Source organism: Eurytemora carolleeae, unplaced genomic scaffold, assembly GCF_000591075.1.
Source record: "Eurytemora carolleeae unplaced genomic scaffold, Eaff_2.0 scaffold143, whole genome shotgun sequence".
Lineage (NCBI taxonomy): Eukaryota > Metazoa > Arthropoda > Copepoda > Calanoida > Temoridae > Eurytemora > Eurytemora carolleeae.
The window spans coordinates 159,913-176,332 of record NW_019396656.1 but is presented as its reverse complement, the minus strand read 5'-3'; the positions used below and the strand labels follow the sequence as shown (position 1 = coordinate 176,332).

General features: G+C 32.8%; 1 protein-coding gene across 2 annotated transcripts; it reads left to right on the top strand.

Annotated features, from left to right (window-relative positions):
* The first annotated feature begins 346 nt into the window (after positions 1-346).
* LOC111706994 (uncharacterized) lies at positions 347-11,081 on the top strand. Of its 2 annotated transcripts, XM_023479960.1 has the most exons (15): positions 347-443; positions 1,283-1,407; positions 1,757-1,906; positions 2,838-3,403; positions 4,161-4,445; positions 4,637-4,756; positions 4,998-5,429; positions 6,052-6,254; positions 7,154-7,230; positions 7,822-7,926; positions 8,687-8,828; positions 9,187-9,264; positions 9,643-9,707; positions 10,078-10,129; positions 10,720-11,081. In XM_023479960.1, exons 1-15 carry the CDS (start codon positions 348-350, stop codon positions 10,903-10,905), a joined length of 2,682 nt encoding a protein of 893 aa, XP_023335728.1. In that variant the 5' UTR covers position 347; the 3' UTR covers positions 10,906-11,081. The 2 variants fall into 2 exon arrangements, with proteins under 2 accessions (XP_023335728.1, XP_023335729.1); XM_023479961.1 differs by lacking the exons at positions 8,687-8,828; positions 10,078-10,129; positions 10,720-11,081.
* The last annotated feature ends 5,339 nt before the right edge of the window (positions 11,082-16,420 follow it).

Below are 16,420 nucleotides of genomic sequence, written 5' to 3'. Positions count from 1 at the left end.
CCACAGAAACCTGTGGTTTCAAAAACATCTGAAGCCGACATCTGGTTGAAACTCCTTTAACCAATTATATTTTGCCCCCTGTTTTCTATCAAAATGTTGTGACTATTTTTGACAGCAAGTTTGGACATTCAGAGACATTTTGGAGTTTTAATGGGGTTTGATGTGATTTAGTTCACAACAAATTTTCAGAAACGTCCAAAACTCCTTTATTCTTTAAGTTTTCATAGATTTAAATGTTTTTCCATAAAATAAATCTTTTATTATTTGTTTATATGTTTTTACGTTTACATATGTTTAAAATTTGAATAATTAAGTACATCTTGAAAAAAACTTTATTCTCAGAAAACATGAAAAAAATGAAATGTCTTATATTATATGTATGGTTACTGCTTTTGCAATACCATTCCCTCAACGCGTCTGACACATTTTATGTTTCAATTCAGGTAAGGGGTGTATATTTTGTTGATCCCTCACATCCTTCAGATGTTATGCATGTATCTTTCCGTTTGACCATTAGAAGCTTGAGTTTTATAGTTGCTAGTTTCGGCTCACACAGAAAAATATGCAAATCCTATTTGTGGAACAAAATTTAATATTTTGGATAAAGATTTGTCACAAGGTGAACATAAGAGAATTCCAATTCCTAGCATGCACAAAACTATCCTGAATAGAACTGCTCCAGCTACACAACCTGTGCAACATTCGACTGGGATTAACCAAATCATTTAGTTATTACAATCCATAATCAACGATAATTTTTCGACACATTCGAATAAAGCTGATATTTCATAATATTTTTTACTTGTTTTATATACAATATACTTTAAAGGACGTTTATTTTGCCGCTAGGTATCTCTGCTCTCAATGCATCTGGAGTTCCGTGTGGAATAGACTCCAACGACACCTAGCGACAAAAACAAATCGTTGTTTAAAGTGCATCGTATATAAAACAAGTAAAAAAATATTATGAAATATGACTATGTACAAATATGTCGAAAAATTATTATTGATTATAGGTTGTTATATCTGAATGATTTGTTTGGAATTGAAATCATTTTTTTTATGATCCGAGTCGAATTTGCAATTTCTGAATTTTTGTGGACGCTACGTTCTTTGGTATAAGTTGTTTTTAACAATTTTTCCTTTTAGACGCAACAGATAAAAGTAAAATAAGTAGTGATCACCATCAATAATTTTTCGCCGTAAGCCTTTTCCCCCACTCATATTTTGCTACACTCCCTTTAAATAACTATTGTTTTAATGTATACTTTCCCTTTCCAAGGAGGATGAAACTGGTATAACAGATCGGGTGGTGGTGAGACCATTAGTGCCGTGGACTGATGTAAATTTCAACAGCTTTTCCATTTGTTTCTGGGTGTACAGCAAGTTTCAAAATGAAGCAATTAGGAAATTTACAAAATTTGTCTATCGACTAAGTTAAACTAATTTTTCAGAAAATCTTTGCAATATAAATATAGTCGTCTGTGTTATAGAATACTAGACCAGAACTAAATTGCCAATTGATTGGTTCTCCTTTTTTTCAACCTCTGTAATTAAGAATGCTTTTTTTTTAATCTCTGAAATACAGAATGCTTTTTAAAGGACTTGGGAGTAGTAATAGGCATTGGGCAATACCTTGCTTCCTTTTTAAACAAATTTTCAGGTTTGGAATCTGAAAAGGTTCCACGAAAATCTGACTAGAATTATAAAAGAAAACGTTTAAAATGTGTACTTAGGCAAATATTAACAATAATAGTGCGTATGCAACCCTATACATCGTCTCTAAAGAGGTTCCTTCCTTCCCAGCCTTTGGTATTTACTCCTATGCTGATACTGAAGATGGACATGATGGACGTAATGTAAAAATAGGCATCGATGTAGATGAAGCAAAAGTGGACATGGAAAGGTGAAAATTAGTGAAATGTTGAGGAAAAATTAAATGCAGTCTAGGATAAATCCAGTCTCAGGTTGCAATGTCAGTAACTTTGTTAATTCTTTGGGGGTTTACTGTAATTACTATTTCTAGATATACAAATTTCAGGAATAATCTTCACTTTTCTAAATTTGAAAAAAAAAATTCAACTTAGAGCAATCAATTTTTCTTCAACTTACAGCAATCAATTTTTCTTCAACTTAGAGCAATCAATTTTTCTTCAACTTAGAGCAATCAATTTTTCTTCAACTTAGAGCAATCAATTTTTCTTAAACTTAGAGCAATCAATTTTTCCAAACTTTTCTTTTTCCTTTTAGTCAGAATTCAAGGTTATGGTTTACATAGGGCCGGAAATGATCCGGAATTTTTTTCCATTTCCAATATGAAAAAAGTTCCGTTATTCCATAATTCCAGATGATATTCTGGAACAACTTTTTTATCCGTTATCCGGAAATTCTGAAATTCCAGAACATTCTGTAATATTGTTTCGAAAAATTCCAGTTTTATGGAAAAGTCGTGACGGAATTTTCCTGAGAAAGGTTCTGGAAAAAAAGTTAGAAACATCTTAAACTTAAGTAAAAGTTAAAACCAGCAAGTGATAATATCTATATAATAATAGAATGTGCGCCTGATTTAGCTGTAATTAAAGTTACTACTGTGAATTATCATGAAATATAAATTCTGCAGCTGTCATGTCTCAAGAAAATTTCATGTGGAAACGGAAGACGACATATATAGCAATCCTTAAGTCTATTTGATGTTGATACAAATCAAATAGTTTAAACAGTAACTGATAAAATCACTTAATAAATTAAATTGGTCTGTATACACACTCTACATATATAAATATAATAATATTATATACTTTAATCAACAGATAATACTTTAAAATCGAAATTTTCAGCAAACTTGGTCAACGGAGGTGGGATCACATTTGTCTGGTATACTCTGAAAACAAAGGCAAAATCTATGTCAACGGAGAACTTTCTTCTGAATTTGGGTTGCCCTCTCAAGCATTTGATTTTGTGAAGGAGTTCAAAAGTGAGACTTTTGAAATGATGCTCGGACAAGAACCTGACTCGTGGGAAGGAGATTTCAATCCAAAACAGACCCTGAGAGGACGAGTATCAGAATTTAATGTTTGGGACTCTGAGATATCCATGGAGATGGTCGGTGAAATGGCCAAGTGTAAAACCAAACATCAGGGAAATATTGCCAAATGGGAGGTTGGCAATTGTGATTTTATCAATACAACACCTCAGAACATAAAACTTGAAGAGTTCTGTGCACCTTTTGAAAAATTATTTATGGTTACGGAAAAAATGCTGTTTCATGAAGCAATTACTTTTTGCAAGATTCACGATGGGTATCTATATTCTCCAAGCTCGGAGGAAAAGAACCAACAATTTTTATCAATGCTTAAAGAGAAAAATGACGAATGTGTGATTCCCAATATTGGACACACCGAAGGTACATTTAATTTCTCTTTAAAGGAAGGTTATAATGCAAGGAAAGTTAATTTCAGTTGCGTATACTCTGCGTACATATTGAAACCAGTTCTCTTTGGACAGACTTTGTAAACAAGATTCATCATCAGTGTTTGTTTAGTATCCAGGGAGGTTAAAAGTATTGAGTTTTGATAGTTTTGATAATTGACATAATAGTTTCCTATGACCAGAATATTTCATTGACATTTTATGTGAATGATGGATCCCATGTCAGGCTTCGACGTCCGTCTTGTGTTTACATTATTGCCCAGAGACAGTACACTGCAGTACAAAAGATGCATAGACCTCCGAAATAACTGTCCTTGCATTATAACCTTGCTTTAAAGGGACTGTAAGCGTTAATTCAAGCAACCCTCCATGCAAGGATGGCAATGCCTCTTTTACAACTGTACCCTTGTAATCTTAATCTAGTAAAAAATGGAAGATAACGTGGATTTTCTGACAGTGTCATTTTTTTATAATTTCTTGCAAGAAATATGTCACTTTTGCAGAGAACCAAATGAACAGTTAAAAAAAACATTGAATATCTTATCTATACTTAGTCATAAAAAAGCTTTAAGGGTAAATTGGACATTGCCATCTTTGCATTGAAGTTAACTTGAAATTATGTATACAGTCCCGGAGGTAAAGTGGTCTGGGTTTCACCACAAATCATGAAGCTTCGTTTCCGCGATTAGATATTTCTTGAGATATCCATATTATTAAAACTAATAATATAGGTGTTCTGTCATGGATTGGACTGGTAAGAAATGAAAAAAAAGAACTGTTAAATGTTAAAGATGAGAAGTCCCCTGCCTACACAAATTTTGTAAGGCCACCGAATAACATCAGTGCATGCTTCATTCTTAGAACGGATGGATACTTCTATGCCTCTACTCGGGAATGTATCTCAGTTAGAATGTGCTTTGTTTGTGGACTTAGCGCTGACCCTATCTACTCGCTCAGAGGCCTATGCTTAGAGTCAACCTACACTTTGAACTACTATTTAGAACCAACAGATGAAGGTATCTTTTACAATGATGGAAAGACTAATTCCATAATTAGAGAAGGGCGCTAGGCTTTCATCATTTCAGCAGCTCATTGTTCATGAACAACCCATTTCATTTTTTTAATCTTTCAAAAATATCGTTAATTTTCATCTTGAATTTATTCTAAATAATAATCCTGAAAATTATAATTGTATCCTTGTATTAAGGTTTGTCCTATGTTGGGTATATGAGTGGAAGTATTCAGGGAAATAGTTCCCAATGGACAATCCTAAATGGAATCCCTAGTGAAGGAAATAGCATATTAAAATCCCATAAGAAACCTAGAGGTATACAATATAATTAAAGAATATATGTTTTACTCTGAAATTAAATAAAAATATGTCTAAACAAAATATATATTTACTTGTGTTGTTCATAAGTGACATTTATTGTCAGAGCATATTTCAGAAAAGCCAAACTATTGAAAAAAATATGGACTCTCTATTTTTGTGCATTAAACAAATTGATTATTTGGCATAATCATTAATCAACAACTCTTCTAACAATTCTGAAACATAATTTTTTCAGCTCATCCCTTGGGACGAAATATGTGGGAAGTGAATGATACAACTTGTGGACGAGATGATGTGTTGACCCAGCTGACCCTCTCAGCCTGTAGTTCTTCAGAGTACTTTACATGTGACTCTGGAGAATGTGTCCAACTACCTACCCGATGTAATGGAACCTTGGAGTGTTTAGATGAATCAGACGAACATGATTGTAGCATGGTTCAAGTCGATGAAACTTATATGAAAGCAATGCCACCAGAGTTACCAGGGGGGATTAATCCCCTGAACATTAGCCTGCAAATTCTTCAATTTGATAAGATTGACACACTAGAGTTAACAATAACGTTAACAGTGGAGATTAGAATTCAATGGATAGACCCAAGGATAACACTTGATAGTATTGATACAACTGTGGACGAAGACGGTAAAATTGTAAAAACAGAACTTGAAGGTAAGTTACTCTCTCAGTGGCTTGTAAGTATTTTTTGTGACTGAATGTGGAAAAAATATCTGCAAGGAAAAAAAACAGAATAAAAACTATGCATTTAGGTCACTATATAGTCTTTAGGACACAAAGATTAAGCCTGCTTTGAAATTTTGCATTAAAGCATGGGGTGAACTTTGAAGAGTTCCATAGCTTTGGACTTTGCTTTTACTTCTCTAACTTCTGCCTTTTTCCCTTCATATGTACATCGTACTTCAGTGATAACCAGAAAACTATGGAATAGGAAGACGACTTTTTGTGTATTTAATGTTTTTACAAAGCAAATAGTTTATAAGACACTGATTAAATCACTAATTAAGTGAATTTTGCCTGTTTACACTGCTCAATGGCTATGCCCCATGCTCATTGGACTGTTTAAAGTCATAACTTCAGTCTAAAAGTCGTCTTGCATTTAGCTATAATAGTTGTTATAGAAGTATTAGACAAATTTCACATCTATTTTTGTGTGAGAACTTGCAACATTTAAGTCCCAGAGTACCATTGTGAATTACAATTGCTGTTTTTTCCTGAACTTTTTGACCCAGTAAATTAACCGTATCGAAGTAACGTATGATTCTTATATCTGCAGAAAGTTCTCGGGAACAAATGTGGCTCCCATTGGATCACATTTTCTTTTACAACGGAATTCTGGGAACAACTGTGGTGGACGACATTACAACTGTGACAGCTAACCCTACATCAGAGCCTAAACTTCCTTCAAGGGAAGACTCTGTCAACTCAATTCAATTTAATGGAATAGATGCCTATCTAGTTATGGAGAGAAAGTTCCAGGTTAAAGAAATACATAATTTCTAACTTTGCAAAATTTATCTTTGTGTTCACAAAAGCTAAAAATCGGCAAAATTAAAATTAGCTGTTTTCACCGTTTTCATACAGATTTTTCCGATTATTTTTAAAAACGGCCTTTTGTTAACCCTATTTAGGCTGACGTCTGGTTCACCCAAAATAGTCTGAATATTTCCTTATTGTTAAATCTATAACATTTGATATATTTTTTGCAAGCACTTGGGCAATAATCTGCCAAAAAATGTACTTTGCAAAATTTTAAATATTTATTGTAATATCAAGTTATTAGGCGAAATATTTGCAAAAACAAAAAAATTAGCGAAATATAATAAATTATACATTTTTGAAAAGCTTTTGACACAGCAAATTTGAATATTTAAAAATGATTGCAATGTTTTCAAAAACTAAATTTGCATTCAAGGAAAACTGAAAAATTGCAAATTCGTTTTAAAGACATCTGTGTAAAAATATATTTTTGTGCAATCTGCTACCTTTCGTTCAAGGCTTTCCAAAGAGCATCAAAATGTAGAAATCAAATGACTGGAAGTACATGGTCTGAAGATAGATTTATTTGGGGAAATTTAAAATAAGGTATTCAGGCAGAATGCCTGAAGACTCAGGCATTTGGTATAAAAGCCCTGATTAAGCTTTGAACAGCTTCAGACCAATAATTTTTGAGTTATCTCCGAAAAACGTCGGGGGGTGGGGTGGCCCAGGGAACCACCTCCCCTCCCCAGCCGGAATAGGGTTAACAGAACGTTGCTTATAGCAGAATGGGTAAGTCGATTTTATACCAAATATATTTGAAAATTTTGTACTTATTTCTGTTGTTTATCATAAAAATAAAAATGAAAAAATAAACTTTAACATTATTTTCACTTAAGGCAACTTTCTTTTGTGAAATGGATATTTTTAACTTTCCATTTGATAAGCAAAGCTGTCAAGTCACCATCGCTATAAGGTAGTTTGAAATATTTTCCTGAGCAGAAAAAAAAAAATTTGAATATGTTTATTCCTCATAAACACATTAAAAATATTAGTGTTTTTTTCCTTATTTAAATATATAACTAAAAAATATCACCCCTGAGTCCAGATTTATTGAATTTGAGCCGCGTCTCAAATCCGCCAAAAACTGGTTTTAATTGATCGCCGGTCTAAATCTTGAAAAATTTAATACACTTTTAAGCGGAACCAACCATATTTGAGCTGCGTCTCAAATCTAAGCCGCTGCCCAAATTCTTTAAATTCTGCCTCTGATTCAATTGTCAGGTAGCATCTAATCCAATCACGGTCTATGTATTTAAATCTCATAATAAAATTAGAGATCAACATGAAAAATTAGCGGCAAAGAATAAACAAGGGAGAAAACATTGAATCTGGTTTCCATTAATTTAATACACATTTCAAACTTTTCATTCCCAATCCTTTATTCAGATAGTTGTTGTGTCTCACACCCATTGGACTTTTTAAAATTATAACTTGATTTAATAAGTCGTCTTCCTGTTCTCAAATTTCCTGATTAACCCTATAAACACTTATTTCTAATGATTAGAACCCAAGGTGACAATTCAATCCGTCTGGTTCCATCAGAAGATTTCCTGCCGGTTGAGTACCAAGGATCAAAGAATCTCAAACTTTTTCAGCTTGGTGAAATCAGGTAATTATAGCTTGGTGAAATCAGGTAATCATAGCTTGGTGAAATCAGGTAATCATAGCTTGGTGAAATCAGGTAATTATAGCATGGTGAAATCAGGTAATTATAGCTTGGTGAAATCAGGTAATTATAGCTTGGTGAAATCAGGTAATCATAGCTTCTTGGTGAAATCAGGTATAATTATAGCTTGGTGAAATCAGGTAATCATAGCTTGGTGAAATCAGGTAATTATAGCTTGGTGAAATCAGGTATAATTATAGCTTGGTGAGCTATAAAGGGACTGTGTAGGGAAGTGGTATTTTAATGGACTCTCTGTTCAAAGAGGACAATGTCTGATTCACAACAGCACCCGCAACTTTATCTTATCAATAATATGGAAGATATTACGGTTTTTCAGGGGTTAAAAGTGTTTAATTTCTAAGTGTTTTCCTGCAGTGTGAAAGTCATTTTTGTATAAAGAATCCACAGCTGAAAATGATCTATTTTTAAAATTATAAACGTTTATATCTAATTCATACTTGATCAGACAAAGCTTTTAAGGGTAACCTTGTGAATTTGGCATTGCCTTGGGAGGAAAAAGGAATAAGTAGTTAAAAGAAAATACTTTTTTGTTATTAAGGCATGTTTAGACAGGCCAAAGCATATACTTTAGATATTCTGAATTCTGTTCTGGAAGATTTTTATTCCATAGTTTTTAAAAAAAAAACATTTGGCTATGATTTGAAGGTATTGTAAAATTTGTAAGTATTCAAAAATTATTAAGTTGGGAGGCTGAGGTATTTGGAAGAAAAAGTCTATTTCACATCAAGATCAATCTAGTCCGACTATACTCACAGCTCATGCTCTCAATATTCTTGCAAACCTTTATTCTCTGGATTCTGGCTTATCTATCATTCTTCATTACGGTAAATCTTTTCAAATTTAAAACACCTGCTTGCGAAAAATAATTTTAGCTTTTTACTGTTGCTCTAAACTCTGCCACTTTTAAACAAATTTTAAATTTTGGCGGAATTTTCTTTTCGAATTGGCGCATTTTCAACAAAAAAAATCAAAATATTTTCAGGAATTTGTTTTCCAATTTTAATATTCCTTAAACCTTACCATGGGGTCATGAGAGGTCCCACAAACAATTTGTGCCCGATCAGATCAGCAGTTTTGACGTTTATCGGTCACAAACAAACAGACAGAGAAGCAAAGTTTATATATAGAAGATGAAACCAATTAAAAGCTCTGAATTAAAATGTAATGCCGAAACTTTTAAAGGTTGATAACTTTACGGATCGTTTTATGGGGGCACTCACTGCACTTCTAGTTATGGCGGCATTGCTCAGCACCAGTAAGGTAAAACAATAATATTTAAAGAATTGCCATAAAATGCATTATCATATAAATCTTTAGTTAACAATGACAGTAAAGTTAGTTAATAAATCATATATATTCATTTAGTTATGTAGTAAGTTAACTAGTTATTCATTTAGTTAGTTAGTTTGTATTAGAAACCCGAACATTTATTTTCTTAAATTCTTTCAATTTCAAATGAAATGTTCGTCTTTTAGGCACACAATCCCTTTAGAGCGATGGGATATCCGATTAACAACGGTATCCTGTGAACCTGTGATTGAATGAGATATCCTTATTTTTCCGGCCATAAATTTATTCTATCCAAAATCCAACCAGTTTTAAGATTGATTTGACTTTTTTTGTTATTTTTTTTTAAAGGAGAACGTTCCACCGACCTCTGGACTTATCATGATTGATATTTGGTTTGTTTGGTTTATCGCCAGGTTAGTTTAACAAAATTATATTTGGTTTGTATGGTTTATCGCCAGGTTAGTTTAACAAAATGATATTTGGTGTTACGCGAGCCATGCTGCGTGTAGAAAGTCTGTTTGTCGCCCCTGCGTATTTCTGAGTTTCTCCTGAAGATCTGTACGGAATGTATTGTGAAAAAACNGGTTTATCGCCAGGTTAGTTTAACAAAATGATATTTGGTTTGTATGGTTTAACGCCAGGTTAGTTTAACAAAACAAAACTTTTTTTTGATGGTAAGCAATCTTATTCTTCAAATATTTAAAAGATTGTGTCTAATCTACCAAAAATTCAATCTTTATTTATCTAATAATAATAAGAATTATTTTTTTAAAAAAAATTTAGTGTGTTCCTGATAACCATCATTCACATCTTCATCGAAAATGTGGAAAACACGGTAAGGAAGGACTTAAAGATTTTTGGGGTTTGTTCGGAGTTAAAAACTTTTAAATGTACAGAGGTTGAATTTAAAGAATTTAAACCGCGTTGCTGGTCCGGCAAAAACTGGTTCTAATTAAGCGCCGGTTCAAATCTCGAAACACTTAATACAATTAAAAGTGGAACCAAGGATATTTCAACTGGGTCTCATATTTGAGCCGCAGCTCAGTTTCTTTAATTAGGGCCTTGGACTAATTTAAACTCACTTTTCATCTGAGAAAATTTACCGATCTTACATCGATGAAGGTTTTGGTGAAATAGAAATCTGATGACAACTAATTTAACTAACAAATATTTGGGAATTACATAAATAAAACCCCACGACGTTTGTTGAAGTTTAATGAAGTGTGAAGAAAAATTACGATTTATACTTGCTAAATAACTTTTAAAGAAAAACAGGCCACTTCATTAAAAAGTTTTTCAATAATAGTGTTACTTTTCACAATCTTCAGCAAAAAAAATATGCAAGAAAATTGCCAAGATTAAAAATACAAAATGATTATTTGCCTATTATCTATGCAAAAATCATTTAATATTATGTATATTTAGCCGCTATGGACTAGAAAACTGAAGCAAGCAGTGGAGAAGGACCTCTCTTACATCGACAAACTCAAGAATAAGATTAAAATGATGGGGAGAAGGGAGCTGCTGAATGTACTTGCAGAAGTATTCTTTCTTTTGAAAACATTACTTTTCCTTATCATCTACATTGCAAGCACTGCAAACATGCAATAAGCTTGAATTACACCTTCGCTAAAAAGAAAATTTTCAAACTGCCTTTTAAGCTATTTGATTTGAGTGACAAGATACGCTTTTAGTTGAATCTTCTTACTGAAAGCAAATAGATTATCAAGTACAATAGGTGGCAACAGAGAAATGGACCAATTATACACTATGTCACAAGTGTCAAATATAACAAGGAAAACGAAATTTTCTCACGTTAGTTTACACGTTTTTCAAGATTAAATATGAAGTGTAAAAACAGAAAATAAATAACACATAAAGTTGCACTTATTTTATTGCAAGATAAGCACTTTATCCCAAAATTGTCACTATATTTTTAAAAATTGTGTTGGACACGAAAACTTAAGTGACACTTGTGACGTAAGAATACAGGTGTAAGAGTAATTTCATATGACTTGCAATGCAACGATGGCATGCCGATTTACATCGGCACCCGCAAAACATTTGTCTCATCATGTATCAATTATATACAAAGAGAATAAAATATATTCTATTCTCTTTGTATATATATCATTGCTTTTGTTTCGTAAAACCAAAGAGAATAGAATATATATTAGAGGGGAATTTACTTTCATACCGAACGATTCTGTAAATTCCCCTCTAATATATATTCCATTCTCTTTGCTTAAAACCGTTTTTTCTTTTGCGGTTACTCTGCGAAAATGAATTGCGCATTTTTTGGTTATAATTTTGCATAGACGTAAACGGGGATTAGGCGTACATAAATGTACACAACATCATGACATACCATGACGCATTTTCTCTACTATTGATCTTTAAAATTATAAAGATTTGTTCACACACAATTTATAAATGGAGTAGTTTAAATTTGTTAAAATAATTTGAATATACAAAAGAAATTAGAAAAATATGCAAAATTATAAACAAATAGGCGATATTGATATAAATTATGTGTTCTTGCATTGTATTTAAAAGTTCTTGCAAAACCGGAACTTTCCATGCATGGTCCAATGTAACATCAAAATATTTCATTTGTTTCTTGACCCTTAACAGGCGGGGGGAGTTTGGCGCCCCCCCCCCCCGAGTTTTTTGTCTTGGCACTCTCATTTTTGACACTATCACCGTAACATTTTGTGACTTTTAATGAGTGGTAATTTAAAGGATTTTTTGTTAAAAATATTTTTTTTACTTAAAGGGTAAGGTAAGGAAAAAAAGTCAGGCCTGTGAGGAAAAAATCTAAAATAACTTTTTTGTGACTAAAGCTACAGATCTAAAAACTATATTTATGAAAAGCCCTTAAAAATGCAAGTAGAAACATGTGTCACACTTTGATATTTGTTTTAAACAAACAAAAAATATATTTCTCATATTTTTGACCCTTTTTAGGCCTTTTTTCACCCTCCATAGCACCCAAACTATTAAAGTTATCAGTCCAATTAAAGTATACAATTTTGAAACACATTGGGAACTCAAAAGTCCCAAATACTAGATCCATAAAAACTACAACAATAAATATAATACAGTTTCAAAGTGATTTTACTGTCTTATCTATTTAAGTTTATATTTCTTGTAAAGATATTTATTCAGCTTTCGTGTGAACATATAATAATCATTATTCATTAAATAAAAAGTTTTATAAAACTTTAGTTTTCTATGTCTGAAAAAAATGAAGAGTATTGCCCGTGGAAAAAAATTTAAATTTTAAAAATTTAAAAAATCAATTTTTTGAAAGACTAGCTGAAGTGCCAGGCAAATTCAAAAAAAAATAGGAAAACAAATTTCAATTTTGAAGAAAAAAAGATTCAGCCCATTCGGTCCAGCCGTTTGGCCGGCTAAAGGTAACATATAGATTCTCTGTTTTACAAATTTTCGTTTTATATAAATGTTTAAGCTTAAGTAAATATAGTTTTCGTGATATAGTCTATCAAAACTAGGTTTTTTCACTATAATTTTTTTATGAGTTAAGGTTTAATGGATAGCAAGGATTAAATCAAATAACAGATTGGACACTAGATGTTGTCTTTTCAAAATTTAGGGGTTTTTCGTTCACATGAGGCAGAAGCATAGGCCTAATTATACGTATTCTGCCTCAGGGTTAAATTGTGAATTCAAAACCGCTAAATCATGAAAAGACGGCATCTAGTGTCCTAGCTGTTATCTATGGGACTAACTGTAAACGTAAATTCATGCGACCCTCCATTCGAGTTCTATTCACAACGGTACCCTATAAAGAAAGAATTAGCCTTTTTTTCGAAATTTGATTTTTTTAAATGTTAGTGCTCTATATTATTTATGTGACTAGCGGATTGCTTCTTACTAAAGCAAATATTTCTAAATCAATTCTTTTAGAAGTAATTTTGAACGATAAAAAATGAAAAAAAAACTTTTAAGAAAACTAATAAACTATTATTTTGAAATTGTTCGAACATTTTTTTTATTTTCAAAGATTTTTTCTAAAAAATAAACGAAAAAAAAAATTTCAAACCGAAAATGATAAATTTAATTTCAAAACTTTTAATATGATTGCAGTTTCGAAATGAAAAAGACTAGTTTTAAATTCAAAACGAATAATATAAACCTTTACTATCCTTCTGGAGGGTGCAAATTTCGTAGTCAAAAAAAAGCATTTTACACTCTTTCCCATCCCTTTGTATGATGGATTTCCTTTAACTCTTATATCCTTTCCCACCCCTCTGTATGATGCCTTTCCTTTTAATCCTATACCCTTTCCCATGCCTCTGTATGATGAATTTCCTTTTAATCCTATTCACTTTCCCACCCTTCTGCATGATGCCTTTCCTTTTAATCCTATGCCCTTTCCCATCACTCTGTATGATGGATTTCCTTTTAATCCTATATCCTTTCCCCTCCCTTTGTATGATGGATTTCCTTTAACTCTTATATCCTTTCCCACTCCTCTGTATGATGCCTTTCCTTTTAATCCTATACCCTTTCCCATCCCTCTGTATGATGCCTTTCCTTTTTATCCTATACCCTTTCCCATCCCTCTGTATGATGGATTTCCTTTTAATCCTATACCCTTTCCAATCCCTCTGTATGATGGATTTCCTTTGAATCCTGTACCCTTTCCCATCCCTCTGTATGATGGATTTCCTTTTAATCCTATACCCTTTCCCATCACTCTGTATGATGGATTTCCTTTTAATCCTATATCCTTTCCCATCCCTCTGTATGGTGGATTTCCTTTAACTCTTATATCCTTTCCCATCCCTCTGTATGATGCCTTTCCTTTTACTCTTATATCCTTTCCCATCCCTCTGTATGATGCCTTTCCTTTAACTCTTATACCCGTTCCCACCCTTCTGTATGTTTATGAGCCGAACAAAAGGAATAACACTCGAAAGAGGGAAAATAAGGCGAGTTGGCAAGGAAAACACTCTTTTCTACCAGACACAGATAGATGATAACTTCTTGAAAATGTATATTTCAGTAACGAGGTTTCCTACAAAATACAAATTGTTATTGGCGTACTTGCATATAAATAATAATTGTTAATAAAGATTAAACAGTTGAAGGTTTTTTTATTATCAATAAATGAGTATTGGAATTCTAGGTTTTGTAGGTTTAGCAGGATTGGAGATTTTAGGTTTAGTGGGTTTAGCAGGATTGGGGATCATATTTTTTTTGCTGTTGTAAATCGATAAATAAAGGGTTTAAAGGCACTGTTGTGAACTAATTGATAAAAGGTTTAAAAGGTACTGTTGTGAATGGAACTTACAATCTAGAAAACTGTGTTGGGTCGAAAAGTTGTTTGAACTGAAGTCTAAAGCAAATTTAATTCTTCTGAAAATAAATATTCGTCTGATTAAATAAGTTCACTATTTGATTGCAAATGATTCACTGAAATTATGTTTAAATGGGTTCTTTTAATGCACTTAAAGTTTTATTAGCTCCATGCGGTTGTTGTTTACGTTTATGCAAAATCCTTGGCAAGGTTTGGTTTGGTGATTGGACGGAGTATATTCAAGTGAGGTACAGTTTGTCGGAGACGACCTTTACAACAGGGGAAATTTGAGGGATATGGTTCACAATGTTGTCTTTCCTTTAACTCTTATATCCTTTCCCACCCTTCTGTATGATGCCTTCCTTTTACTCTTATATCCTTTGCCACGCCTTTGATGATGACTTTCCTTTTACTCTTATATCCTTTCCCATCCCTCTGTATGATGACTTTCCTTTTACTCTTATATCTTTTCCCACCCCTTTGAATGATAACTTTCCTTTTACTCTTATATCCTTTCCACCCTTCTGTATGATGCCTTTCCTTTTACTCTTATATCCTTTCCCACCCTTCTGTATGATGCTTTTCCTTTTACTCTTATATCCTTTCCCTCCCCTCTGTATGATGCCTTTACTTTTACTCTTATATCCTTTCCCACGCCTTTGATGATGACTTTCCTTTTACTCTTATATCCTTTCCCACCCCCTTTGAATGATGACTTTCCTTTTACTCTTATATCCTTTCACCACCCTTCTGTATGATGCCTTTCCTTTTACTCTTATATCCTTTCCCACCCTTCTGTATGATGCCTTTCTTTTTACTCTTATACCCTTTCCCTCCCCTCTGTTCAGGTGTTTATTTTCCCCAGTATGATGATCGTGTTTCAAAATATGCTTTCTCCAAGGTTATATCTTGATCTAATAAATAAATCCTCGTCAGCAGAAATAAATTCTCCAGTAAATGCAGTTAGTTCACAAGAGACAGTGATAATCAAAGGAATTGAGTCTTTTCCACAAACTCTGATTTTCTAATCCCTATATCGTTTTAACCCAATGTCGTAGACCTTAGATATTTCAAACTCTCAATTCTGTTAGTTAAATAGAGTTGAGACATATATTAATAACAATAAGGTAGAACACTATATGTCGTTTTTTTCAAGATTTGGGGTTTTTCGATCGTTAGCAAGAAACTTGTGGCATAACTCCTTTGGGCCTCTGCCTCAGGGATAATGTGACCGAAATATCCCTAAATCATGAAAATGCGACATATAGTGTTCTATCAGTATTGTTATTAATCTATAGTTTGAAATAGAAAAGGTTTACACCATTAGGCTGCAAAGATTTAGTGATTAGAAAATATAAGCTTATGATAATCAAATCTGGATAAAATCGATCAATATACATGACAAATATATCTCCGCCAGCTTCGATGGCAAACATTAAGTGAAGACGCAGCAACCACTTTTTGTAATTTTGTAACTTGGCTAAAATCACGAAACAATTTGAGCATCGGCAAGTTAAGAATAAAATTCCATATATTTTTATTTCCGTAATTTGGAGCACTTTGCCCTTCGACATAACATTCTAACTTTTCCAAATAAATTTTGAATTTGGATTCAGAAGACGACTTTCTTTACTGTGGTCAACACGACAGAACCGATCAAATTTTGTGTGGCAACTCACTTAATTCCTGCAAGGAGTTTTGTAGTCAAACAATGAGAGAACAGAGATATCGTGGTGATGAAAAATCAATATGGAGCTCAAGGAGCTCGAGAAGTGATCAGGATTATCTGTATCCAACTCT